This window comes from Ursus arctos, unplaced genomic scaffold (genome assembly GCF_023065955.2).
Source record: "Ursus arctos isolate Adak ecotype North America unplaced genomic scaffold, UrsArc2.0 scaffold_13, whole genome shotgun sequence".
NCBI classification, from domain to species: Eukaryota; Metazoa; Chordata; class Mammalia; order Carnivora; family Ursidae; genus Ursus; species Ursus arctos.
Window position 1 is genome coordinate 58,456,451 of NW_026622797.1, and position 27,261 is coordinate 58,483,711.

At 43.1% G+C, this 27,261-nt stretch overlaps 1 protein-coding gene across 2 annotated transcripts in view; it reads left to right on the forward strand.

The window, feature by feature from the left end:
- The window catches only part of FAXC (failed axon connections homolog, metaxin like GST domain containing), a 73,119-nt gene that overhangs the window by 32,945 nt on the left and 12,913 nt on the right, over positions 1-27,261 (forward strand). For both annotated transcript variants that reach the window (XM_026511757.4, XM_026511758.4), the window contains one exon: positions 23,134-23,250. In XM_026511757.4, coding sequence (XP_026367542.1) covers positions 23,134-23,250 — 117 coding nt within the window. The remainder of the gene's footprint in view (positions 1-23,133; positions 23,251-27,261) is intronic.

The window sequence follows — 27,261 nt, forward strand, 5'->3', positions numbered from 1 at the left end:
AGCTGGCTAACCATTTGGAACAAAACACAGTCCTCCTGACTTTATGTCATACACCTGAATAAATTCCAAATGGGTTAAGCATTTAAATGTAAAAAATAAAACCATAAAGGTGTAAGGATAAAATATGGGAAACTTTTATATACTTTTGAACTTGGGAAAGTTTTTCTAAATATGGTACCAAAAGGAGAAGTGACAAAAGAAAAGTTGGATTGCTAGATTTCTTGAGACCAATAAGACCACCTGATGTCAATAATCACCATAAATAAAGTTAACATTGAAATGGAAAGCCGGAAAAATGTTTGCAACATGTGACAAAAGAATTAATGTTACTATTTGAAGAACTTCTACAAATCATTAAGAAAAGTGAATACTTGAAGGAGAAAACTGGACAAAAGACATAAAAGGAGAATTTGCAAAAATGACACAATTGATGAATATATGAAAAATGTTCAACCTCTTTAGTAATCAGAGCAATGCAAGTTAACAAATGAGGCACCACTCTGTCAATCAGATAGGCAAAGTTTTTTTGTTTGTTTTGTTTTTTTAATGTGATGTATTGGTGGGGTGTGAAGGAGGCACTGACATACTCTACTGAAAGGAATAAAAACTAGGACATACTTTCTGGAGTTGAGTTCTATAGTTTTAAAAGTCATAACATTTTACATATTTACTTATTAAATAATTCAGAAAATCATGGGGCGCCTCAGTTGTTAAGTGTGGCTTAGTCGTTAAGCGTTTGCCTTCAGCTTGAGTTGTGATCCCAGGGTCCTGGGATCGAGCCCCGCGTTGGGCACCCTGCTCAGCTGGGAGCCTGCTTCTCCCCCTGCCACTCCCCCTGCTTGTGTTCCCTCTCTCCCAGTCTCTCTCTCTGTCAAATAAATAAAATCTTTAAAAAAATTTAATAATTCAAAAAAAATGAGGAATCAAAACTTTGAACCTTAACAAGAAGAAATAGGGAGGAATGTCAAATTCTGTACTTAGGTCCCCAAATTGAATTGCATGAATACAGGCCCGGGGAGAGACATGTGAAAAAGAGACTCAGGATTTTAGTGGATTTCATTCTCTGGATGTCACCAGTGTGATGGGCTGTCAAAGAAGCTAATAAAAACTTAGCCTGTTTAACACAGCATAGTGTCTATAGATTTATCTATAGAAAAGATTATAATACTGAAACATTGAAATCTTAACAGTTATTAATAGTATGGGTTTTCTATCTGGAGTCCCTGGTTTCTGTTTGTGATGGTAATGGGAAACAGAAGTTAAATTAGGCACTTGCTGCTGTCTTTCCCACTTTCTCCCTCCTTTTGTCAACTTTCACTTCTTTCAGCAGGGTGGTCTGAAGGTTTAACCAAGGCAGAATACATATAAATTAGTATACCTTTAGGTGCCCACTTGTAGGTCATTTGTGAGTCATTTGCATTTTTCTCTAGAATGATATCATCAGTTCTCTTTGGTCACAGACATACCTTTAAGAAATTATTATTACTTCAAAGGATGTTCTAAAGGGCTAAGCAGTGAGCTGTGGTATCAGGAGTTGGGAGTCCAGTGGACTGAGTGTCCTAGTTTGTAAAACAGCTTGGGACAACTGAAGGGTTTTTTTAAGGGTACAAAGTTAAATGACAACAAGGGGAAGGTCAAAACACTCGACTCGTAAGTTGCTTCTATATAGGTAAGAATTGAAATCCAAAACTAGGTGAGAAGGTCACAAGAGAGCACTTCAGTATTTTCAAACAACTATAAGACTATCAAGCAACTGAATTATTTGAATATTATTTTCATATTAGTCACACACTAAGTGTAATGTTAGGCTATTGGGTAACAAAGATGAATAAGAATGGTCTCTACCTTGAAGAAGCTTATAAACCAGTAGTGCTCAAGTCTCTAGGTCCAAACAATGGCCTAGGGTATGAAAAATTTTCCATGTGATCTTGGAATTTTGAATGTAATCCTTCAGAAATGGGAAGAATAGGAACATATCAGAAGATAGAGATAGGAAATTGTCCCTGTTTCCAAAAGGGGAGGGAGAAGTAGATTCTGATAATGAAATAAAATACTAGAATGAATTATTAAATAGATGGTTAGTTTTCATAAAGAACTATCTTGGTTCATTGTGAATAAATCATACCAAAAAGTGACTACTGTGTCTTCTTGACTTGTTGGACTTACTGATTGGATAGACCATGTCTTGATTTATTCAAATCATTGGATATCATCTCTCATGATATTCTTGTGGGCAAGATGGCTGGTTTTCAAAGGGGGCTTCCATGGGTGCATATGGTGTTGCCAGGGTTCCTTGAGTGCTCTGGTGGGGAGGAGAGGGAGCCCTGGCAGGTTGGACTCTCTCCACCCCTGTTTTTACCTAGAATAGCTCCCTTGTTATCTGTTTATATATTGGGAATCTGTTGCATTTTGGTTTGATAGAGAACTTTCCCTACCAAAGAAAAAAAAAAAATTGAAAGCCCCTGGATTAAGTAGTGGATTTGTGGCTGATTGAGTGACTGTACCTTTACAGTGCTGACCAACGGCTTGATATCACTTAAAGAGAGCACTCCAGGGACCCTGCTCTAGACTTTTCTCAATGACCAGTTGACAACTTCAAAGTCATGCTTAGTGGTTTTTGAATGACCCTAGGTGGAAGGATAGCTAAAAAACTGGGTGGGAAAATCAGGAATCAAAGCTTTGAACCTTAACAGGAAGCAACCTAATAGGGAGAAAAGTCGGATTCTGTACTTAACCTGTTTAATATAGTGTAGTGTTTCAGCTTGAAAGTTGTTTTCTTAAGGAAACCTTTCTCCCAGTGTGTCAGGCAAACCTGTTCCTTGCCCCCCGGCACTTGGTGTATGCTTCCTCAGAGCACTCCTTGAACCTTTGAATGATTTGGTTTGACTGTCTCAGCTTAACTGCACCAGGCCAGGTGTTTTCATTTCTGTCTCTAGGGCGTGACTGAGGGCCTGGCACACATCTAGCAAGTGTTTGTTGAACAAAGGAGTTCAATGTTAAGTTCTGGGATCCATCTTTTAAAGGAACTTCATCAAACTAGGGTGTATCCAGAGAACAGTGGTTAGGAAGGTGGTTAGTCTCAAAATAATTTCGTGCAAGGAATTTGAGGACCCTGGGGGAGGATGGTCTGCAGAAGTGAAGATGTTTGGGTCATATACTGGCGTTTTTCCAGTATTGGAAGTGGGTGCTGACTTAGGTGTTGTGGCAGATGATGGACATATTTGGGGAAGAGGTAGGGGAACAGAGGAGAGGGTGGAGTGCATATGTGGGAGAATGACAACAGATTACAACTCAGGGCAAGGCAGCACTTTAAAACAGACTGATCCTAAATGGGAAGGGCTTGTCTTGTGATGTGGTAGGAGTGGTTGTTCTTTGGAATTACTCCAAGGTGAGGTTGAGACCACCATCAACCATCATCAGCCATCAACACAGGTGGTGAGATCCTTAAGTAGAAATGGTCTCTGGTGGGTCCTTCCAGTTCCATTTCATGGTGGTTTCATGATTTTTTTTTTTTTTAAGAATTTATTTATTTATTTATTTGAGAGAGAGGGCACAGTGAGAGAGAGAGCACAAGTGGGGGAAGGGGCAGACGGAGAGGGAGAAGCAGACGCCCCGCGGAGCAGGGAGCCGGATGTGGGGCTGTATCCCAGGACCTGGGATCATGACCTGAGCTGAAGGCAGACACTTAACTGACTGAGCCACCAGGTGCCCCTAGTTTCATGGTTTTATATTTATTCTCTAGAGAGGAGAGCAGAGATGGCTTTCCAAGTTACAAAACAAGGCAGAGGCCCAAGTAGAGATCACTCGAGTTCTGGTTGGTCTCTTGGGCCGTGAGTTACATCAGGCTGCCACTCCTGCCTTCTGCAGGCCCCGTGCTTTCAACGATGTGTTTCCATCTCCTGTTAGTGAATCTACTTTATGAACAACAGTTGGTTCCCAGTAAACCTCTCCTAATCTTCCACTCTTTTTAAAGTTATTTTTACTTGAAGGCTTTTGGACAGGGGATTTTGTTTTATTTTTAAGCAAGCTTGGGAATAGGCTATTTTAATAGCTGCTCTTCCTACCCTGTGTAATCATATTATGCAAACAGCACTGTCTCACAGGTGTTTAGGCCTAGCCTGGGAGCCACCGGGGACACAGCAGCCACACACAGTGCCTCCCAGTGAAAGTGACTGGGTGGGGTGGGGAAGCCTTCAGGACTAGGAACTAGAAGACGACGAGAAGTGTTAGGTTTCTTCAACTACATAAGAGCACATTTAGCATGTGTTGAGTAACTGAACACAGGGCAGAGGAATAAAGACGTAGAAGGAATTTTGCCTGTCCATCTAGCTAGAAAGAGAAACACACAGATGAAAGAAGAAAATAATAGACACTAAGAGCAATGTTTTGGAAACTCAAGGCAGTGTTTCCTAATGGGGGCTCTAAGCCCTGTCCAAATTATCGGCACTACCTAGCATAATGGTGGTTCTCAGCCCTGATTGCTCATTAGGTCACCTCAGGGGCTTATAAAACACAGCTGCACAGGCCCTATGCCAGCCAAATAATTCAGATCTCTGAGAGTGGGGTCTGGAGAAAGGTATTTTTTAAACTGAGCAGGTGATTCAAATGTGTCTGTAATCCAATATAAGGCAGCCGGGTAGGTCAGAAGGGCTGGCCTGTGTGCTTGGAGGGGGACTGGCGGGGTGGGTAAAGACTGGTGGGGTGAGGGGGTGGGTAAAGACCGGCGGGGGGGGGGGTGTTGGGTGAAGACCATAGAAGGGGCCCCGAGAGGGCGCTGGGCCTTGGTCTGGGCAGCTATCAAAAGGGAGAAAATTCAGAACAAGCCAAGCCTACTTGATTTTTGTCTCGAGGGTAACGCTGGTTGGGTCCGTGGGCACCGTGCTTAGCACAGGCTTTCCTTCTTTCCACGTCAAAAACCTAGTAGGTTGATTTTTCATGTGGATAAATTTCAGACACTTAGATACATTTAAAATCTTTAACGCATCTTCGAGATGTTGTATCTGACAACATGCCCGAGGGCTAGTTATTTTACAGATGAGAAAGCCCAGCCAGGGTCAGAGAGGTGAGGGAGTGGGTCTCCGGCCGCTCAGCCCGACACTTCTCCTTGGCTCTAGTACGACTTCTGTATGTTTGCATTGGTGGCTTGTTAAGATCACATGCAGGGACAGTAATAATTTGACTTGGAAAGCACAAATCCTAGTTTTACCTATACTGATTAGGTTCTAGGGAGTGCCTGAACTTTTTACAAGTTCCTCCTGGAGTCCTATACTCCCCTCCTGGAGTGGAAGCAATTTACTCTGCAAGGGCTATGCGTATTATCCAGTAACTCTCCATTGCTTGCAGCCCACGACTGGGCATCCACTCCTCTTTTCAGGCCTCCTCCCCAGTCTGTATTTCCAGGGGGAGGAGGGAGGAATGGCCGGCCAGGGGCTGCATGTGGGGTTTGCCCCCGCACTGGAACAAGGCCGTTGGGGCCCAGACTGTGGCTTGTTCCTTTTCCATTCTCATTGTTGCTATCTCAGTGGGTACAAATATGTTGGTTATTCATGAAAACAACAAAAAAGGACTCTTAGCACAATAAAATTAAATGCTAATGAGTACCGAGTTTTTAGAAATCACCGTGACTTATTTAGCAAAACAAATTGGTTGGTTGAATTCTGAGGGAAGCAACCTGATCTCTATCCTGGGGGCATTCTGTCTGTTTCTTCCTCTGAGAGAAGTAGAAGTGTCTGTGACTCTGTTTAAAATGTCAGGGTTCCAATTCCTGAGTCATTAGAATAAAAGAACGAAAAATTCTCAAGATAGCACCCTGTGGATAACAGGCTTTTAAAATCTTCACCAGTACACGTCCTTTCCTGGTGTTGCCAGATACGGAAGCCCTTCCACATTTGTGTTCTGTTTGGGCTGATTTTTGCCTGGATAAAATTTGCTGAGTAGACTACCTAAGTCAGGGAGGAATTCTAGAACAGTAATGACCTGATGTATCGTAATACATTAAGTCCTTTGTGAACCCAACCACATTTTTATTTGAAATCTTCAATTTGTATTAAAAAGACTAATCAACATTTAAAAGATTAGGAAAAATGTAGGTATCTTTCATCATTCTGTCACCTAACTCACGATTTTCTATTTTCCTGTATCTTCCACATGCATATTTTTAGGAAATATCATTTCTGATGGACACATCTTTGTATTCTGTTCACTTTTTAAAAGCAAATGCTAAAATTAAATGTGCTTTGCTTTTGAGGAATTGCTTTAAATAGACTCATAGGAGTGACATTACTGGGTGAAAGATTGAACATTGTTAGGTCTGTTCCTAGGCATTGCCATGGTGTTTCCCAAAAGAGAAGCACAGATTTACAAAGTGACCAGTAGAAGACTGAGGTATCAGTTTCACTGAAATCCTACCAGTCACCATTCTGAATACCAAAATAAATAATCATTTACCACTTTATTCTTATAAACTTTTATCTTCAGGTTAGTCTGCATTCTGAATCTTTAATCACCTGTAAGAAATATTTTTTCCTTTTTATTTTTCCTAATTGTTTATGTGAATCAGCTGTTCCAATTCTTTGTGCATTTTCCACCTGAATTTGGGGTTTCCTTTAAAATGTAATTGATCTATGTATATCTCACAGATCTACTCTCAGTGCTGTCTGAGGCAAATATTTTCTCAGTCTCACGTGAAATCTTAGAGATGTATGCAGATGGACAGTCTGACTCATGGTTATCCTCGGCCATCCTGACCCCGCTGCAGTCATCCACAGTGCTCGTGTGGGCGTTTGTCCAACACCTCCCAGCCTCGAACCCAACCCTGCAGGGACCGCTGTTGCTTTCTCTCCCAGAAGCTGGCTCCAGACTCAGGGCACCTGGGGCTGTTGACTTCTGACCAGGACCTCACAGTAGGCTGGCACTCCCCGAGTAGCCCACCTCACTCCCACACTTGATCACTGACTGCCTCTCAATCTCAGGCTCCTTTCTCCTTTGCCTTCTCCCCACCCCGCCATTTCGTTAGCCCCTCTTCCCCTTTTTACTTCGCTGTCACTCCACCTCGCCTGACATCCGTCATGGAAGCTACTCTCATCCCTAGTGTCCCCCATTCGCTCACCTTCCCCATCCAGCAGTGCTCCGGGAGGCCTGCTCAGCCTCGCTCTGTGGAGTCCCGCCCACTCCCTTCTCTTTTCAGGAGTTTGAGTTCAAAGTCTTTCCTCTCTTCAACCTTTATTTCTTTACGGATTCCTCCTACTTACGATATAAGTCTCTCCCTTTAAAAATACTACTCCAGTTCTGTCCTGGGTCTTGCCTTCCCTTCACACAGCTTATCTGAAAAGCAACAACAGTCCCACTCACCTCCCATTTGCTCCTTGTGCCGCTGCACCTGGACTCCCAGCCCCTGCCCCACGATGGCTCTTGAAAGGGTAAATAGCAACCTGCCGGTTCACCAGATCTACTTAAGAGCCTTATTTTTATGTCCGTTTTTTATTTTGATCTTTTGGAAGTAGGAAACGTCTGCCTGAGGGAGAGACTCTGAGGAGACTCTCTTGCCTGCTGGAGGCTTAAAGGAAATGAGGTTTCTTGGGTATGTTGAATAACAAAGGATTGGGGTGCCTGGGTGGTGCAGTTGGTTAAGTGGCCAACTCTTGGTTTTGGCTCAGGGCATGATCTCAGGGATCTGGGATCCAGCCCCACCTTGGGCTCCGTGCTCAGCCTGCTGGAGATTCTCTCTCTCTCCCCCTTTATTCTTCCCCTGTGCTCATATTTGCACTCCTCTTTCTCTCTCTCAAGTAATCAATCAATCAATCAATCAATTAAAAAATCTTTTAAAAAAAGAACAAAGGATTCAGGCTTTCTCTTTCTCTGGAGGCTTCATCCCCCATTTTCAACTCCACAGATTTCCAGGCGTCCCCTGAGGAGGCATTAGTCTCTTGCTGTTTCAGGTGGTGCCCCTGTTCTTGGCTGTAACCTACCAACACATGCAGGCACTTCGTTTTTATCAACTCATTAGTGCTCACAAAGATCTTTTTTCCATGAAGAAATTTAGACACAAAGAGGTACCTTCCCAAGAAACACCCAGCTAGTAAATGATGGAGCTTAGATTTGAACTAAGTGGTCTGGGAGAAGCCAGAAGTCCTTTGCTGAACACTTTTTTAGCCTTTATCTTACTTCCCGGATCTGTGTGACCCTTTGCAGGTTCCTTAAATACTGATGGTGAAGGGAATGAGAAATTCTTTGCTATCCTTTAAGGTCTTCTAGCTGGACTAAAAATTAAATTTGCTAAGATGAACAGGAGAAAAGGAAAAGTTTTATTACATGTGCAGAGAGGCCCAATAATGAAATTGAGAGCTAAAGAAATGACCAAAGCAGGCAGTTTTTTTATTTTTTAGACAAAGAGACAATACATCTATGAGGAACTGATAGGAAAAAGAAAACTTTGGAAGCTTCAGTTAGTAAGGAATTCTAAACAGAATTTGGGCTGGGGTAGTAAATTAGTAAAAAGTAACACGGGTTGTTTATATAGCCTTCTCGGCTCTAAATTTCCCGTCTGTTTAGCTCGTGGTAGAGAGAGGACACCTTCCACAAGGGAGATTTATTTCCTGTCTTCAGGGGGACAGGAGCGGCTGAGTGTGCTTGCACAGGCTGTCTCTAGGTCACTTTTATACAAAATAATCAATATGCCAAAGCAGCACATGTTGGGGCAGCCTGCCCTTGGCCCCTGAAAGGGTTCCTAGGATTCCATGCCCCACCCTCCAGAGTCCAATCTTTCTCTGTCTTCACTGAGATGTCCCACAGCCGCCTCAAATTCAGCATCCTGAAAGAACTCACCCTCCCACCAGACCAACACGCCTTCCCATGACCTCTCTCATCGTCATCCATTCAGTTATTCAGGTTGGATGTTAAAAAGTCCTTCTAGATTTTTCCTTTTCCAGGAGGTCCTCTAGATCTTTGTATTGCTAGATCCTCCTTGACCTTTGTATCTCTGGGTAAATATCACCTCCACAGAGAGGCCGTCCCTGACTAACATAGCTGTGTAATGTAGCTGTCAGTCACCTGCTATCACAGCACCTTACTTTAACTCTGCATGCCCTTATCACTTATTGATTGATTTGTTTATCGTCACTCCCTGTGATATAAACTCTGTGAGAACAGTGACCTTGTCTGTTCTGTTAGTCCCTGTATCCCAAGCATCGAGAGCTGTCTTGCATATCATCAAAATAATATTGATAAGAGCTGACATGTAGGGAGCATTGCCAATGTGCTTAAGCAAATAGTAACACAATATATAACACCCTCATATGGTAATCCCTACTTTCTTAATATACATAATGTATATTCTACATTGATTATATAATTTAACATTATACATATTATATATAATATAAAATATCTATGATATATAATATATGGCATGTACATATGTGTATGCATGTGTGTGTGTGTGTGTGTGTGTGTGTGTGTATCCTCACAGTAATAATATCTATGCTCCTATGATTTTGACAAGAATTACACGAGGCAGGAACTATTCTCATTAATTCTCACCCAATGTAGATGAGGATAGGTGTATTACTATCAGTAGTATTGTGCCTGGTTTGTCAGTGAGGAAAGTGAGGTACGTAGTGGTTAACTAATTGACCTAAGATCACAGAGCTAATAAGCAGCAGGGTCGGGCTTGGACCCAGGCGTCCAGCTCTAGAGCTGGAGATTCTGTCCGTGCTTGCTGAAGGATTGGGTATACCTCATCACTGGGGTGCTCCCCAAGTCCCTTCATCTCCTGCGTCCTTTCTGCCCCACAGCTGGAGGAGGGGCACCCAATGTCTCTTGCCTGGATTTTGCCATAGCTTCTTAGCTGATGTCCCAACCTCCAGGTTTAGTTTTTATTTATTATTTTATTTTATTTTTTTATTATTATTTTTTATTATGTTAGTCACCATACAGTACATTCCTGGTTTTTGATGTAAAGTTCGGTGATTCCTTAGTTGCGTATAACACCCAGTGCACCATGCAATACGTGCCCTCCTCACTACCCATCACCAGCCCATCCCATTCCCCCACCCCCCTCCCCTCTGAAGCCCTCAGTTTGTTTCTCAGAGTCCATAGTCTCTCATGCTTCATTCCCCCTTCTGATTACCCCCCTTTCTTTATCCCTTTCTTCCCCTACCGATCTTCCTAGTTCTTATGGAGGAGACAATGCTAAGTGAAGTAAGTCAAGCAGAGAAAGACAATTATAATATGATTTCTCTCATCTATGGAACAGGTTTGGTTTTTAATTCTACTAGTGTTTAATCTAAAATGCAAATCAGAACTGTAGGCTCCCGATCTTGTAGACTAAAACCCAAACTCCTTTTCTTTACAATGAATTCTGCTCACATCTCTATCCTCATTTCCCACGTCTCCTCATGCACATTTATTTCTCCTACTCCAAATGACCGTGGGATTGCTGAAGCACACGCTGCTGTTTGGCAGTTTCGTGCCTTTGCATAGACTGTTTCCCTTGCCTTGCTTCATCCCACAAATTCTCAAGTTTTATTTCTACTTAGAAACTTTCTTAATGTTCTCCTCAGTCTCCTCCAGGCCCATGGGGTCTTTCTCTTCTCTCCTGTTTCATTTTGTGCAGACTTCCGTCATGGAAATACTATATTGAACTTGTCTAAGCCCCGCCCCCCCCCCCAAACACCTGAACTTTCCCCCCTCTTTGCTTGGGAACATTATTATTTTGAAGGAATTGGCTTCCCTCTGACCCTGGTACTTAACAGAAGGCCTGGTAAATAGTAGGCACTCTATAACTGTCTGCTGAGTGAATACTAACTTCCGAAAGGAATTTGAGGCAATCCACAGATAAGAGAGGACATAGTCCACTGTAATATAAAACTTTCAGAAACCAAGTGAAAAAAATCATGTTCTTGGAATGAGTTTTTTCCTGGAATTGGGCACGATTTATCTTTGAGTTCTTTTGGCTACCGAGATAAAAGGGGAAACTTGAACTCACAACCCTGAGATCAAGAGTTGCATGCTCTATGGGCTGAGCCAGCCAGGTGCCCCTTATAGTGTTTTTGAATGTAAACATTTGTAAGTTTTCCTTAATAAAAGCTCAAGATTTAGCACTGAATTACTGTTCCAAAGGCATTTTTCTGGGGACAACTTTAATGTAGTTCCTATATATTTTTTTCTGATACAACTTATTATAGGGATGGAGCTTTGAGAGCCTAGAGGTTTTGATAACTTACCCTACAATCATAGCACAGGCATTTCAGAGACCCACCTTTTAATGTAAGTTAGTTTTAGGGGGAGAAGTTGAGGGCAAATTTCAGCTAGTTCTGAGTCAGCTATTTTACATTTAATTCTCTGCTGACTATAGCTCTCCCATGTTGTTGGTTAAAGAGGGTTCTCCCTCCATTAGAAACCAGGTGGTCCAGGCTTGGATGTTCTCTCATGAGAACCTAAGGACCTGACTTTTTGGGCTGCCTGGTTGGAAGGCCCTCTTGCCTCCATGGAGCAGTGAGCTGTAGCTGTCTGGGACAGGGCCAAAATAGCTCAGATACAACACCTTGGTTGAGCTCCAGAGCTCTAGATCCTAGAGTCCTGTGCCATCAAATATGGGAGGGATGACTCTCGTCCAAAAGAGTTAAGGGCAAGGTATTATAAAATAGTTGTTATTCAGTGAAAAATATATTTAGTGGTATTTACTATGTGCAGGGCCCTGGGCTAGGTACTGGGGGTACTGTGTTAGCACTTGAGCAGGGCTCTTTGTCTAGTATGATTTTGTTCTTCACTGAGTTCACAATCTAGACAAAGTCACAAGGAACCATTCCATTTTTTTAAATGTTTTTTTTATTACATTATGTTAGTCACCATACAGTACATCCCTGGTTTCTGATGCAAGGTTCGATGATTCATTAGTTGCGTATAACACCCAGTGCACCATGCCATACGTGCCCTCCTTACTACCCATCACCAGTCTATCCCATTCCCCCACCCCCTTCCTCTCTGAAGGAACCATTCCAATGATACTGTCAGGGCCCCTAGGTGTCCATAACCCCCCCAGGTAGCTGAGTTCATACACCTGTTGGATGAGGGGGTTAGTATTGTCCATTTAAACATCGAGGGACATCTGCCAAATGTTATAATTTAACATAATATAAGATTTAGCCTAGTTGATGCAATTTTCCCCCTTGATCCATTGTTAGGGAAAAAGATCAAGTAATTTTGATTTTTTTAATTAAGAAATTTTTCAAACACACAGAAAAGTACAGTAGTAGTCCAATGAATAACTTTATAATCATCGCCTTGATTTCATAGTTGTTTATATTTTGTCATATTTGCTTCAGCTGTTTTTTTTTGTTTTGGTGTGCATTTTAGAGTAAATTACAGTTATCATGACATTTACCCTCCAGACACTTGAATGTAGCTCCAATAATTCCTTCTGTAGTAGGCAGCCTCTGAGATGGCCCCGAGTGTTCCCTGCCTCCTAGTGTTCATCCTCTTGTGTAATCCCCTCCCTTTGAGTGTAAGCTGGACTTATTGATTTGTTTCCAACAAACAGAATATGGCAAAAGCAATGGGATATCCTTTCCAAGATGAGGTTATAAAAAGACTGTGGCTCCCATCTTGGGCATCCTCTCTCTCCTGCTCTTGCTCTCACTCGCTTGCTTTGATGGAAGCCAGCACTTTTATGAGCTGCTCTATAGAGAGGTCCATGTGGCAGGGAATGGATATCTTTGATCAAGAGCCAGCGAGCACCTGAGGCTTGTTGACAGCCATGTGAGTGAGTTTGGAAACATTCTGGCCGAGTCAAGCCTTGAGGTAATTGCAACCCTGGATAACTTCTTGATTAAATCCTGTGAGAGACCCTGAGCCAAAGGCACCCTGCTGCGGCTGCCAGGATTCTTGACCCATAGAAACTGTGATGTAATAAATGTTTGTTGTTTTAAGCTGCTAAATTTTGGGGGTAATTTGGTATTCGGCGATAATAAGCACACCTACAGAGCTCTGATCCTATTAATCCCGGTAGGAGACTCAGCTGCTGCGGAGCTGTGAAGAGTGAGGCCAGGTTGTCAGCAGAGGAAAGAGTGGTGGGTGGCAGGCATCGGATCTCAGTTGCCTCAAGTTATTTAAATGAAAGGTTTTACATCTTCTAGAAGTAGACTCTTATCTTTTTCTCTCTCAAGATACTATTATTATTGCCCATTCTGATTTTTAAAGGCTTATATTCATCTTGGCTCTGAAGAAATTTGTATCTATGCCAAAGTAATAGAGCTTGGCACATGGGAGGTTTCTGTCTCTGGATTCAGTGATCTTTGAGAAAGCAGTCTGCTCTAAGGGGAGAGCTATGTGGCACATTTTAACCCATTTAATGGTCAGGAGACATGGACAAAAGCATTCAGTCTAGGAGTGATAAGTCTCCTATAAAGTAGAATAAAGACTCAGTCCTGCGCTAAGCATCAACAGAATTCTGATGTGATGTTTAGCATAGTCATGGGTATGTCATTTGAGAATGTATAGGATTCCTCTGTTAGTTAGTTAGTTTGTTTATTTATAGAGGGGAAGTGGAGGGGCAAAGGGAAAGGGAGAGAGACCCTCAAGCAGCTCCACACTCAGTGTGGAGCGCAGTGTGAGGCTCAATCTCACAACGCTGAGATCATGACCTGAGCTGAAATCAAGGGTCAGATGCTTAACTGACTGAGCCACTCAGGCGCCCCAAGATTCCCATTCTGTAGTAACTTGATTTCACCCCAAGGGATCTGTGCTTATTGAGTGAATTTGAGTAAGATCTGTCACTGGGCAGGCCTTAAACAGTTCTGGTGGTTAAAGATCTTTACCCGTTTTTGGTGTTGCTCCGATGTTTGAAAATGATTGAGGATCCTGGGTTCCCAACTAACGTGAAACCTGAGATCCATAAAATGAACAAAAGTTCTTCAGGATTGTGGAGTCTGCTTCCATGGCCCTGATGGCCAAACACAAAACCTCCCATGGGACTGTATTACTAGTCTGCTTTCTTAGAAGGATGAGTTCCTTACAGAAGGATTTGAACTTAAATTTCGACGTGACATTGAGTTCTGCCTGAGATGTCATTAACCAAACCGGAATGTGGGAGCTACCAGATAGTCTTTATTGAATAAAGAGATAGGACAACTGGTTCCTTTGCCCAAATACAGGGCAGCCAAGACTGAAATGAAATTAAGGGGAAAGCCTTTCCTGGGATGTCATTTGAGTTGAGGGCTCTGTATTCTTTACCCTCAGAAGGTGTACTTTGGAAGGGGAGACTGGGGAGAACCATGTGACTTTTATACAGATTTCAGTCCAATGTGTAGTCAGACTCAGAAGCAACAATATTGCAGCAACTTCAAGGAGAGAGAAATCAGGCCTATCATTGGTGAGTCAGTAACATTACGCCACTGTTAGAGATGTTAGTTGTAGTTCGTGCCAACTTCCAGGAGCTGCTGTTGATATTAAATTAGAATGTGAGTCTGAGCAGACATTTGCCTCCTCCTGAGGAATACTTTCCTAATCTAGATTTCACATGTGTGGAGTTCGTCCACCACAGGTGCAAATGCTTCATCCCGTTTTCTAAAGTTATAGTATATGCCTCTGGGGGCTTTGGGTGTGTGGAGGTCAGAAGGTGCTCAGGCACATTAAGAGGACTGAAGTATAGAAGAGCAAGTGCAACTCCTTGTCGTGGGGAAGGGATGTACTTCCTGTCTCATCCTAGGGAATCTGAAGAGCTGGGACATCAGCGAAGAGGAAGAGGTGAGGTGATTGGTTTTGGTCAGTGGGGACAAGGTTAAGATAGTTCATGCAAGCTGAGAAAAATTCTTTCCGTGGGTTCTTTCAGAAAATCTTACAGAAAATTAATTGCAGGAGTATCTGGTTGCTTTCCAAAAATTAAGTCTGAGGAAGGATTAAATTTAGGTGCTTCTTCTGGTGTGTTTTCCAATGGTTAATAACCTCACATAAGAGAGCAACCCCTTTCTCCCCCATAACTGAAAGAATCACATACACAGTAATTTTTAGAATATGCTGGGAATAGGAACAAGAGCTCTGTAAAGGAAGTGGCCTGACAAAGAGCCTGATGAGGGGTGTAAGAGAGAACAGAAAGTAGATTTTATTTTTCCTTTTCCTTTTCCTAGCTTTGCTCTCTTGGAGATTCACACGCAGAAAAAGACTTTAACATGTGTTCTTTGAAGGTTGGCTGGTAAGATTCTGTGACTTGTGCTATCCTTGGGGAAAGTGCTGAAAAATCTTTGTTTCCCAATTTTCCTCAAATTCCCATTTAATTAAAGGTAAGAGAAGGAGACTAGAAACATGGGTGATGCCCTCTTTGACTTCACTGGAATTCTCTGCTTATAAGTCATATCAGTGCTCAAGTATAAGGAACCCCATAGTTGAAATACACAATTACTCTTTATTTCTTAGACTAATAGAAAAATGAGTACTTGAAAATTTGACTGTTTTCTTTAATTTCTCTCTTGAACTTACTTTTTCTAGCAAAGCCCTTTCTCTTCTGCCATGTACAGGAAATTTAGCGAAATGGCAGAAGCAGAGTTGACAGTGACCAGTGGAAAACAGGAACAAAATTAGTAAAGGAGGGAACAGATGTGAGTCAGAGGTTCATTTCTGCAGCTATTTCCAAAGCCCTGAAGTAAACTTTCTACCCACGATTCCATAGTGATATATGTGCACGTGGTCAGCTTTTACTTAGAAGTATGTTAGGGGAGATTTTCTTTCCTAGGAGCAGGTAGAGTAAATATGGCCATAAATTCTTTGTGTGATCCCGCAGGAGGGAACCCGGATCAGTGATGGGAGTTCTAAGGAGTCATATTTTGTCTCCGTGTAAGGAACTGTTTAACCATAGACTAGTCTGTCCTGCTCAAGAAGTGATAGAGACGTCTCTAGCAGGGTTGGGGCTGGAAAGTATGTGGAGGGAAGTGGGAGAAGGGATTTCTACCCTGGGAGAGATGCTGGACTGGTTCTGTCCATGGTCAGTACTTGTTCTGATTACTGGTGATGAGTAGAAGAGCATTTCTAATGTTAAAATAGCACTTCTGGTTTGCGGAGTACTCCCACATTATTCTATCTTCTAATACTTACAGTAGCTTGCCATTTTAAGAAAGGACAGAGATCACACATAATTAAAGCTATTATCACCTAATTGACAATTTCTACTGTGATAGGTACCCGATGGACAGAAAAGTAAAACTGAGGGTTATTTGCCTTCAAAGAAGCTGAAAAACTACTTGAGGAGATAGCGCAGACACACAAATCAGACTATGAGATAGCACGTGTGAATAACCTAATGGTGCACCAGATTGGTGGTTCTCAAAGGGTGGTCTCTGGACCAGCAACATCAGCATTATCTGGGATCTATTAGAAATGCATTTTTTTTTTAAGTAGTCTCCATGCCCAGCATGGAGCCCAGTGCAGGGCTTGAACTCATGACCCTGAGATCAAGACCTGAGTTGAGATCAAGAGTTGGATGCTTTACTGACTGAGTCACCCAGGCGCCCCGTAGAAATGCACTCTTGAGTCCCACTCTATACCTGCTGAATCAGAAATTCCTGCAGGGATGTGGGGGCATCAATCAGTGTTTTTAAAAAGGCCTCCAGGTGATTATGATGCGTGCTTGAATTTAAGACCACTGATCTAGTCCAGACCAATACTTCCCAACTCTGGCATGACAAGAGTCACCTGGAACAGTGCTATTTGTTTTTAATTTTTTTTTCAAGTTTTTATTTAAATTTAGTTAACAAAGATGGTAAAGTTGCACCTCAAACAGTGCTATTTGAAATATGGCCCAAGAACTGCAGACTCTGCAGGTGAGTTTTACTGACCTGAAAGTTTGTTAAAACACAGATTTTCTAGTCCCACTCCCAGACATTGTAATTCAGTAGATGGGACCTGAGAATCTGTGATGCTGATGGGCTCAGACTGTTCTCTGAGCAGCCTTGCTCTAAGCGCTTGTGCCTTTGGGGTTTAGCAGAGGAGGTGGCAGTGAGAGGAACTTGTACACCAGGACTGACCGTGTATTGGTCGTTGCAGAGTGGAGGAAGGAGGACTTGATCTGAGCCTGATGGGAAGGTTTAGGTTGGGTAAGAGGACATATTATTTGAGGCCAGGGGGGATGGGATGAACACCCAGCATGTTTGACTAAAGTAGAGCATTCATGCCAGCTAGACCTTGGCTCGTCCTGCCTGGGATTGGGGAAAGTTAGCAGCTGTCAGCTCTCACGCATCCTCCCCAAGGAGAGGAGGCTGAGAGCCAGGCACAAGGCCAACATCCTAGGATTGGGAGTACTTTCTTAGTTGTGCTGTTACATGGTCCCACCCTCTAAGTGGGACTTTTAAGACCCATTATTGCTCTCTTCTTTTCTCCTCTTCCCTTGGTTCCCCTGCTCACCAAAACCTGGCTTGCTTCAACTAACTTTACAGTTTGTTCTCTCAGTTTGTCCTCAATCATCAGGCTTGGATTCTGACCATTCTTCTAAGACTCCATGTTGATTTAGTTCTCCCTGGACTGCTATGTGGCTTTGCTCTCCATATTCACCCTTTGCCATCCTCTCCCACCCATCACCTCAGTCAGTCCTTAATGGGGGTGAAGAAGCTGGCCGACATGCTCCATCTTCTTCCATGTACTCTCATCTGTGTTGTGCCCTGGTGTCTCCTGGTCAGCCCTGTGTTGCTGTCCATGATAGGAGAAGCAGATAGCGTGGCAAGAGCCGGATCAGGCTTGGAGATCAGGATAAGCAGCCTTGGATTAATGTGGTCAGTTAAGATTTTGATCAGTGATCTTGTAAAATCCAATCACAGTTCAAGTCTGAGGGCTCTGGAATGTTTTTGTTATTCTTGACTTAGTACTCCCCACTCAATTTGTGGTCCTCCTTGGGTGTCCCAGTGGTTACTGCATCTGTATCATGACTTTTGCCATGGACAAGAGCTGCCCAAACCACCCAAGAGAGGTAGGATCAGATTCTAGAAACACCCAGGACCAGCTAGTATTCCCTAGCTTTCCGTGAAGCCAACTCTTACTGCCCCTGCCGTGGGCTCTTCTCCATGGCCCTTCTCCCCTGGCTGTTTGGTCACTGTCTTTGCATTTCCTCACTGGTCTCTGCTCCCTAATGGCCACTTGAAGATTCAGACATGGAGTTCTGTGAAATCAGCCTGGGCCCCTGAAGCCCGCCTGCCTTCATTGGCTGGATGTACTTCACACTCTCCTGTGCTGTGGGCTTGCCCTCATGGTCAGGAGGGCTCCGCACCCTCACAGAGCTGTTGTGGCTACTTGGACACTGGTCTCTGGTGGAGCATCCCTCAGGGAGTCTGCTCTCCCTCCCCTCCTGGGGTTTCTGGTATTTGCAACCTTCATTTGCCCTCACCAGTGGTTCTGGTCCCCACTCCCAACCTGGAGGCTGGCAGGGAGTCATGGGTGCTCAGGTATCTTGTAGCTGCTTCTGTCCCTCCCTATAGAAGCCAGAGGGGATAGTTTACCTACTGAAAATGAAGCTTGATTTGCCTTGTCCCCCAAGCCTTTTCCTTCAGTGCCCTTCAGAAGTGCCCTTAGTGTTTTGCTTTTGCAACGTCTGGCCGCAAGATCTGGAACTACTTGGTGAAAGCTGAGAGTGCTGCAGTCTTGAGACCTTAGCCTGGCCTCTTTGTCTCTAAGCAGAGTCAAATCTTAATTCAATTTCCCTCTTAAAATTACTTCCTGCCAATGCCCCAAAGGCCAAAGCTAGAACAATTTGAGCGATAAAATATATAATGAAAGTATTGGGTTATAAGCCATAGAGTAAAATCAGTATTGATGAATACATACTTGCATAAATAAATAATTGAATACATGAGTAAATGGGGGATGTAGGGAATAGTAGAATTCTAATCAATACATGTAGAAGGAAAATAGAAAATCCTGATGAGGCAAACATCTTAGTAATAATTGTCTCAGAAAACATCCACCAGTGGGTGCTGAAATCAGTGGGCCAGAGTTTGCAGAGAAACACGATATGCATACAGTTTCAAAAGATCTGTTAGTTGCAAAGGAAAAGTAGTGCCATTACGGTGAAGAAACCTCACGGGCACCACCTTTACCACATATTCAAGGTTAACATCCCCAACGATAAGACACATGGACATTAGGGACCCTCTGATAGGATGCCCCGAGAAGGTGTATTAGTCAGGTTTCCTTAGAGAAACAGACCAATAAGAGCTATGTAAATACATACATATATATTCGGGATGTATATATTTAGTATGAAAATGTAATATAAGGAATTGGCTCCTGCAGTTATAGAGGCTGGCATGTCCCAAGATCTGCAGGGTGAGTGCGCAGGCTGGAGACCCGGGAGAGCTGACGGTGTGGTTCAGTCCAATGGTCAGCAGGCTCAACACCCAGAAAGAGCTGATGTTTCACGTTGAGAGTCCAAAGACCAGAAAAAGCCCACATTCCCCTTTGAAGGCAGAAGGAATTCTCCCTTACTCTGGGGAGAGTCAGCCCCCCCACTTTTTTTAAAATTAAGGCCTTCAACAAATTGGATGAGGCCCACCCACATTAGAGAGGGTAATCTGTGATACACAGTCTGCCACCGAAATGTAACCTCATCCAAAACACCCTCACAAAAACACCTGGAGTTATGTTTGGCCAAATAACTTAGCACTCCGGGGCCCAGTCACATGGACGCATAAAAAACCTTAGGCAAACTCAAATTAATGAACGCCCTAGAAAATAACTGACCAGTATTTAAAAGTGTCAGGGTTATGCAAGCCAAGGGAAGACAGAGGAATTTACAGATTGGAGGAGAGAATAAGGATACGTGACACCTACAAGCAATGTGGGATCCTAGATTGGATCCTGCAACACAAAAGGGCATTAGTTGAAAAATGAATAAAATGTGAATGGAGTCTATAGTGCAGTTAATAGTATTGTATTCATGCTAATTTCTTAGTTTGCTACATGGACTGTGGTTGTATAAAATGTTGATATTGGGAGAAGCCGGTTGAGGGGTATACAGGAGCTCTGCTATTTTTGCAACTTTTCTGTAAGTCTAAAATCATTTCAAATAAAAAGTTTTTAAAAATCTTCCTGCCATTTGGTACTTGAGGACTTTTTGATAAGAGTATATTTTGATATTCTTTAAATTTATAACTGATGTGTGTGTGTGTGTATACGCTTGTGATTTTGTATCTACCATTCAACATTTTCCACAAATACTAAGTTCCATCAGTTTTTTTTTTGGAAGCACCTTTAAGAAGCCCTAGACTTCTTTTCTTTCTTTTTTTCTAAATTCCGTATTTCTTCCTCTCTAAAGCATTGTTTTTGGTAAATGATCACAGCTCAACCCTCCAGGGGGTGTTTATCTCTGAGATGATGAACTGCTCTATTACAGAGTAAGGAGCCCGAGGCCAGAGTGCTGAAGACCTGGGAGCCAGCCTTCCTAGTCGGGTTCTATTACTAACTAAATCCAGGAGCTTTCAGTGTTAATGTTCTGATACCAAATGAGAAATTCAGGCTGAATAGTCTATGCACTAGTTGATGTATGGATTCAAATAATTATATATGTACTTTTTAAAGATTTTATTCATTTATTTGTCAGAGAGAGAGAGAGAGCACAAGCAGGGGGAGGGGCAGAGGGAGAAGCAGGCTCCCCTTTGAGCAAGGAGCCCAATGCAGGGGTCCATCCCAGGACCCCGGGATCATGACCTGAGCCAAAGGCAGATGCTTAATGGACTGAGCCACCCAGGCACCTCAGAAAGAGAGAATCTCGAGCAGACTCTGCACTCAGCACAGCGCCGGAGACGGGGCTCGATCTCACGACCTTGAGACCATGATCTGAGCTGAAACCAGGAGTTGTATGCTTAACCGACTGAGCCACATAGGCACCCCAAGAAAATAACTGACCCTCTTGAGAAGAAATGATTTACCCAGGTTTGCTTTGTTATTTTTGTCCAGGTATGGCCAACTTGCTTGTCCTCACCAGAGTAGACAGTTTGGTTAGGTTCAGCATATTGTAGGGTATTCCTTGGTCCCTGTGGTATAATATAGAGTAGAAATGATTTTTTTAAAGATAATCTCCAGCTCCATTTTTTGTTGTTGTTGTTGTTGTTTTCAACTTATTTTTAAAATTGAAATATAATTGACATAAAATATTATGTAAGTTTAAGGTCTACAAAATGTTGATTTGATACATATCCATAGGCTCATATTGTGCTCTGTTGGTCTGTTAACTGGCATTCCCAACTCCAGCCATTTCTCCTTCTAGCTTGTTTATATGCAGTCATCAGATAGTTAATTTTGTCAGCTTGCCATTTGAAAACAGTGAAATGGGTAGATATTTGTGGAATACAGCATTTAGAACCATGCCTGGTATGTATGTAGTAAACATTGCATTAGAATTTGTTTAATAAAAATAAGAAATTATTCTTACTTTCAAAGAACTTACCATTTCATTGGAAAGATAAAATGCACAAACAAACAGAAACCAACCAGCACATAGCACAGTATGGAAGAAATGCACTCGAGACTGGGCGAGAAGAGGCAAGACCTCTCTGCCGTGTACTCTCCTCGAGTCACCTCATTTATTCACCAGCAATAACCAGCAACCAGCAATTCCTAAACAACCAGCAGTTCTTCCCATTTTATGGTTCAAGAAATCGCGGTTAGTAGGCATAAAAGGCCTTACAGTCCTACAAGGTCCTATGTGTAACGGCAACATTTGAGCACAAGGCTGTTGAACTGAAGAGTCCCATTACCACCAGATAGACAGAGAAAGCTTTGGAAGGAGGCTCGTGCTGGACCTCGAAGGATGGATAGAATTTACCAGGTGGAGAGTAGTGGGGAGCACATACAGGTTGTGGGGGGCAGGGAAAGGGATGGGCACAGCCTGGGCAAAGATGTGACCTTGGGAAGCATGAAGTATGCAGGGGAATGGGAAGTGTTCCCCAAGTTTGCTAGAGTAAGGGAGGAGCGGCAGAGAAAGCCAGAACATGGGTCGGAGGTAGAGCATAATGAGCCTTGAATTCTGAGTTTGGACTTTTTTTCATAACCCATTTCATAGCCCATTGACAGTATTGGTGAAGGGGAGTGACATGGTGAGAGGAGTACTGTAGTGATTTAAGTCAGGTGGGCTATGGAACGGGCTGGAGAAACGGAGGGGCTGCTATTATGAAAGCCAATGCTTGAGGTACCGACACATGGTGCCAAGTGCTTCATGTGCATGATGCCATTCATCCTTGCGATAGCCCTGAGAAATGAGCACTGTTACTATCATCCCCATTTTTCAGATGGGCAAACTGAGGCTCTGAGAGGTTAAGTACTGACCAGGCTCCCACAGTGAATAATGCTGTCGCCAGGACGTGAACGAGGTGGATCCAGTTCCACCTGTGTTGCCTCTGTTTGCTGCAGCGCCTGATAGTGGCTCGGGAGATGACTTGGGACAATTTTAATAGGTCAGATAGGACGGTCCAGGTGATGAGGACTGAAGTTCACTACTGAAGTTCAGTAGTGATGGGAAAGGAGAGATGGAGCAGCAGTGTGACACGTCGTTGCGCGAGAGCCCGATCGCAGGGCTGGGCCTGTAATTTCATAGTTTCTCTTGCTGTAGTGCTTCCTGTGGAAGCTGGTGTTCAGTGGTGAGAATATTGCCAAGACCATGGTGCAGCATGGAAAACCTTGCCACGTAGCTTAGGCTTCTTGAGTTTTTCCTGAGGTGGTGTATTAATTTAATAAAATAAGTGCTGAGGTTAGTGTGCTTGGTGTGGGTTATTTTTGAGACGGGTTAAGCAAATTTCCAGGTGTTCTCAGCATCTCAAGTTTTAATTACTAGAATTCGAGACAAGGAGGTGCCCCCAGAAGTCTGTGGGTGATCAGATCTCCTTTTGCCCCGTGAACCCTCTTCCCTTACCTGCTTTTCTTGATATGTTCCCAGTTTCTCCCCTGTTTTGCTATTGTATGGGTTGATCCATCACAAATTAATTTGTTTTACTTTTGTTTCTTTTTTTTTTTTTTTTTAAGAAAAAGGGGGTGCATGCATTTTAAATTTGCAAAGCTTTTGACACACAATTAAATGAACCTATAATTTGAGTGTGCTGAATGCCATGGTGACCACATGGGGCAGTGCAGGCCAGCCCAATGACCTCTCTGCTCTGTCTGCTGCAGGTGATAAGAAGTACATCATGGGGCCCAAGCTTTCTACTCTCGACGCCACTGTCTTTGGACACTTGGCACAGGCAATGTGGACCTTACCTGGGACAAGACCAGAGCGGCTGATCAAAGGCAAGCCCTACAAACCTCTTTAAGCCTTAGGAGTTACTGTGGGGTGAAGGGTAGGGATAACACAATGGAGAATTCTAGGCCAATGCCTGTGAACTTGAGTGTGCTTTATGGAGACACCAGGCTGTGGTGGCCAGGGCTGGGGTCAGTTTATTATGCTCTGGATGTGTGGGGGTTGAGGAGAGACCAGGCTTCTCACATGCGCTCTTGCCTAGACTATGTTCTCAACAAAGTTGACACAAATTGTACTGTGTACTACACCAGCTCCTTACATAGTGGACTAATACTTGTTGATACAAGGCTTGAATTCCCCCTAATGCCCTTGTTTTGCTGGTCTTCCTTAATTTCCTTGGGACGTTGGTGCCACACCTCACCACTTTCTGATCTAGTGCGGCAGCAAACAGGGTGGGCTGGGGCTGATGGCCTCACTGCCCATCTTGATGCTGTTTTTGAGTCTGAACTGGTCTCACATATTTCACATGTGGGTATAAGTACCTATGTTTCTACATCATTTGAGTTCAAAACATTCTTTTCTCCTTTCCAGTGGGTATCTGTAGATCATACACTGAGAGTAGTAGAGCTAGTAAGTTCAAGATTGTGAAAAGTGGGGGAAGTGTCAACAAATGTTTTATAAGTCTGATACTATGTACAATGTTAGTATTGTTACTATTAGTAGTAGTAATTGTTGTATATTTTGGCCAAAGAAACACAATCTTGTGTCTTTGTAGTACGGTCTTGGCTGTAAGGCCTGTCAGAATTACATTATGGACTGGAGGGGTTGAAGTGGGGATGAATGGGACCAGACCTAGGGGATGAATGACTATATGTGTGGGGTGGAGGTAGGGGTGGTAAGCCAAGAGTAAAAGTCATGTTGGCAAGGGGGCGGGGAAGGTAAGCTCACCGTGAGTTGATGTCAAGAGACCAGATCTTGGTGTATGCATGTGTTGGGGGGCAGACTGAAGGGGTGGGATGTACAGGGAAGCTGGCCTCCGGGAGAGGCTTCCCCTGTGTTGGTGAATGGGAACTGTTCAGAGTCATCGCCAATTTTTTTTTTAAAGATTTTATTTATTTGAGAGAAAGCAGAGAGAGTGCAGAAGTGAGGGCCTGGGGGCAGAGGGAGAGGGAGAAGTAGACTCCCCACTAAGCAGGGAACCTGATGCAAAGCTTGATCCCAGGACCCTGGGATCACGACCTGAGCTGAAGGCAGACATTTAACCAAGGTGCCCCGAGTCATCTCCAATTTGAGGAAGTACCTAAGCAAGTGCCCGGGGCTTGGGGATATCGGGATCAAAGTCTAAGATTTGGGTTTGGGAAGGGGAGTGACAGAGTTGACCAAGGTATTTAAGCCCCAACTGAGAAGGCTGGGGGTGTAGATGAGATCACCAGTGAGCAGCATATAGAATGTTTTTAATGTTGATGGATGGATGGTTGGAACCAAGTAAGGCAGAATCATACAGGAAACTGAGGCAGGTGAACACTGATGTGTGGTGGTCACAGGTGGGTGGATAGGAAGGTTGGTGAAGGCTGTATTACTGTGTGTGTATGTATGTGTATTCATGTGCATGCCCAGAGGCTCAGACCATGCTAAGGACAGGAGGAATCATTCTCTGGATCTCCTGTTGGTGGGGATGGGGCTTCAGACACGTTACCAAACTTCATTGGAATGGATCAGGCATTGTCTGAAGGTCTTCCAGAACTTCAGCTGAGTGAGGCTAGGGACAGTATGGACTGATATTTAATTTCCTATATGATCAGCATAGAGATGTTCCTTGTCTTGCAATGTGTTGGAAATTACCTAAATTGTTCTTATTGGTGATGTTTGTAGCATTTAAAATTAATAGTTTCCCTTCATTTTAATCATCTAAAATGTATTGGTTCCCTTTAGTTCATTTTGAAGTGTGTTTTATATCTACACTCTATTCCTGTTACTTCCTACTCCCTCCCTCCCTTTCCCTAGCACACCACTCTTACACACCTATGAGCACACACACTGCCACATCTTCTCACTTACTTCTATACACACAAACCCCATACACACTCATTTGTACACACTTATATTTGTACCCAAGCATGTGTGTGTGCGTGCACACAAACACACACACGCACACACACACAGCTGATGTCATCTGTTATTAGTCAGAAGCATTTAGGTGTCCATTATGAGTAGAACTATCGAGTTCTATAGAATCCCTTCTTGCAGGAATGAGGCATCTTTTGTTAAATTATTTATGACTTGGCCCTTTTCACTTTTACTTCCTGGAAGGACTCAAGACATTTAGTGTTCTTTTTAAAGAAATGGGTCAGCCTTTTTGGAGGATTGATTTTGAGTCCCACACATTTGGGGGAATCTGACACCATCGTCTGCGAGGGACTTTGGCGCACAGTTGCATGTACTTTGGTTCTTAAACAAGTTAGCAGCTTCCAGCTCTCCCTGGGGACTGGTGTAGCATGATTCATTAGAGTCCACAGAGGGTCTCTAATCTCATCTTGGTCATTGGTTCCGTGCCCTTCCAAACCTTCTGGTTGTAGCTGCTAATAGACAGGCAGACTACTCCTTTGGTCTCTACTTCTTTCTCTGCCTTTGCTCTTTCTGTGGTAGAGTCTTTCCCAAGAAGTAACAAGAGGAAGGAGACGCAGAAAAACAAAGCACCTGTATGCTTTAGAACTGGCTCAAATCCAGGAGCGGGAATGCTTGGATCAGGCAGTTTTCTGCCTTAGCTTTGGAACAGCCAAAGCAAGCACTGTCGGCCTTGCCACACGTGTGAGTGTGTGAGTGTATATGTATATAATATTAGCTTTTGGTCCTAGATAGTAGGTACGATATCTAGCTACATAGTATACTGGAGCCATCTGAGCTAGTGAGAAATTTTCCTTAATTTAGGTAAGATGACAGACTTCGAATATTCAGCAATTCTTAAAATATACTTAGGTGTTTGTGTATTATAGATGTAGATATATGAAATATTATTCCTTGCTGGAGAGAATTTAGAAAAGATAGAAAAATTAAAAAATATAACTTGTGCCCCCTGTCACCCACAGAGAACTGTTAATATTGTGGTTTGTGTTCTCATCTTTCATCAAGTACATGTATGTGTGTATTTTCAAAAATTGGGATCAAGATGTTGATACAGTTATAAACGTATAGTTTTCATTAACTATGTGTCATGGCCGTTTCCCTTGTCATTAAATATGCCTTAAAACAACATATTTAGCAGTTGGGTCATATCCTATCCTATGGCTACATTGTAATTGATATGATTAATCTTCTTTTTCTGGACTTGTGGCTTGTTTCACATAATTTTTTAAACTACTGTTCTGTAGTGAATATTGTATAAATATATATTCTTGCTTATCTCTGGTTATTTCCTTAAGCCAAATTTCTAGTTGGGGAATTTCTATCTCAAAAGGTCTAAGCTCTTGGTCTGTATGGCTAAGTTGCTTTCTAGAAAGACTTGTAGCAGTGCGTATGCTTATGAGCAGTGTCTGAAAGCCCCTCAAATTTTATTCCTCAATTAGGATTGAATATTTATTTTGAAATTTTTGCCATTTTTACAGTTAAAAAAAAATCTCAGTGTTACTATCAGCAAGTTCGTCATGTAGAGTCTCATTTGACATTTTGTTGAGAGTGTCCTTCTTGGAGAATTGCGTGTGGATCCGGGCACTCTTTGAAACAGGCGCAGGGAACGGCAGAGGCCAGAAAAGTGGAACAGAAGTGCCAGGAGGGCAGGCGTTGTGCAGCGGGTCCCCCCTCCTGGTAGTGCCACGGCAGAGCCACACAACCTGATGCTCTTTTTCGGAAGCTGTGAGAACCACACCTTCTGTGTGCTTCTGAAAAACTTTATTCCAACAGTTATTTATTTCTCTTGGATGTCTTTTTTGCTTATTATCTGATTGTTTGAGAAGTGGAAAACATGCTGGATATCTTTGAGAAGCCGTTGAGTCTATCCCCGCCCCCACACTTACTGTTCTCCATCTGGAATGTTTGGGAAGAGGTGGCTGTGGGTCATTCGGGGC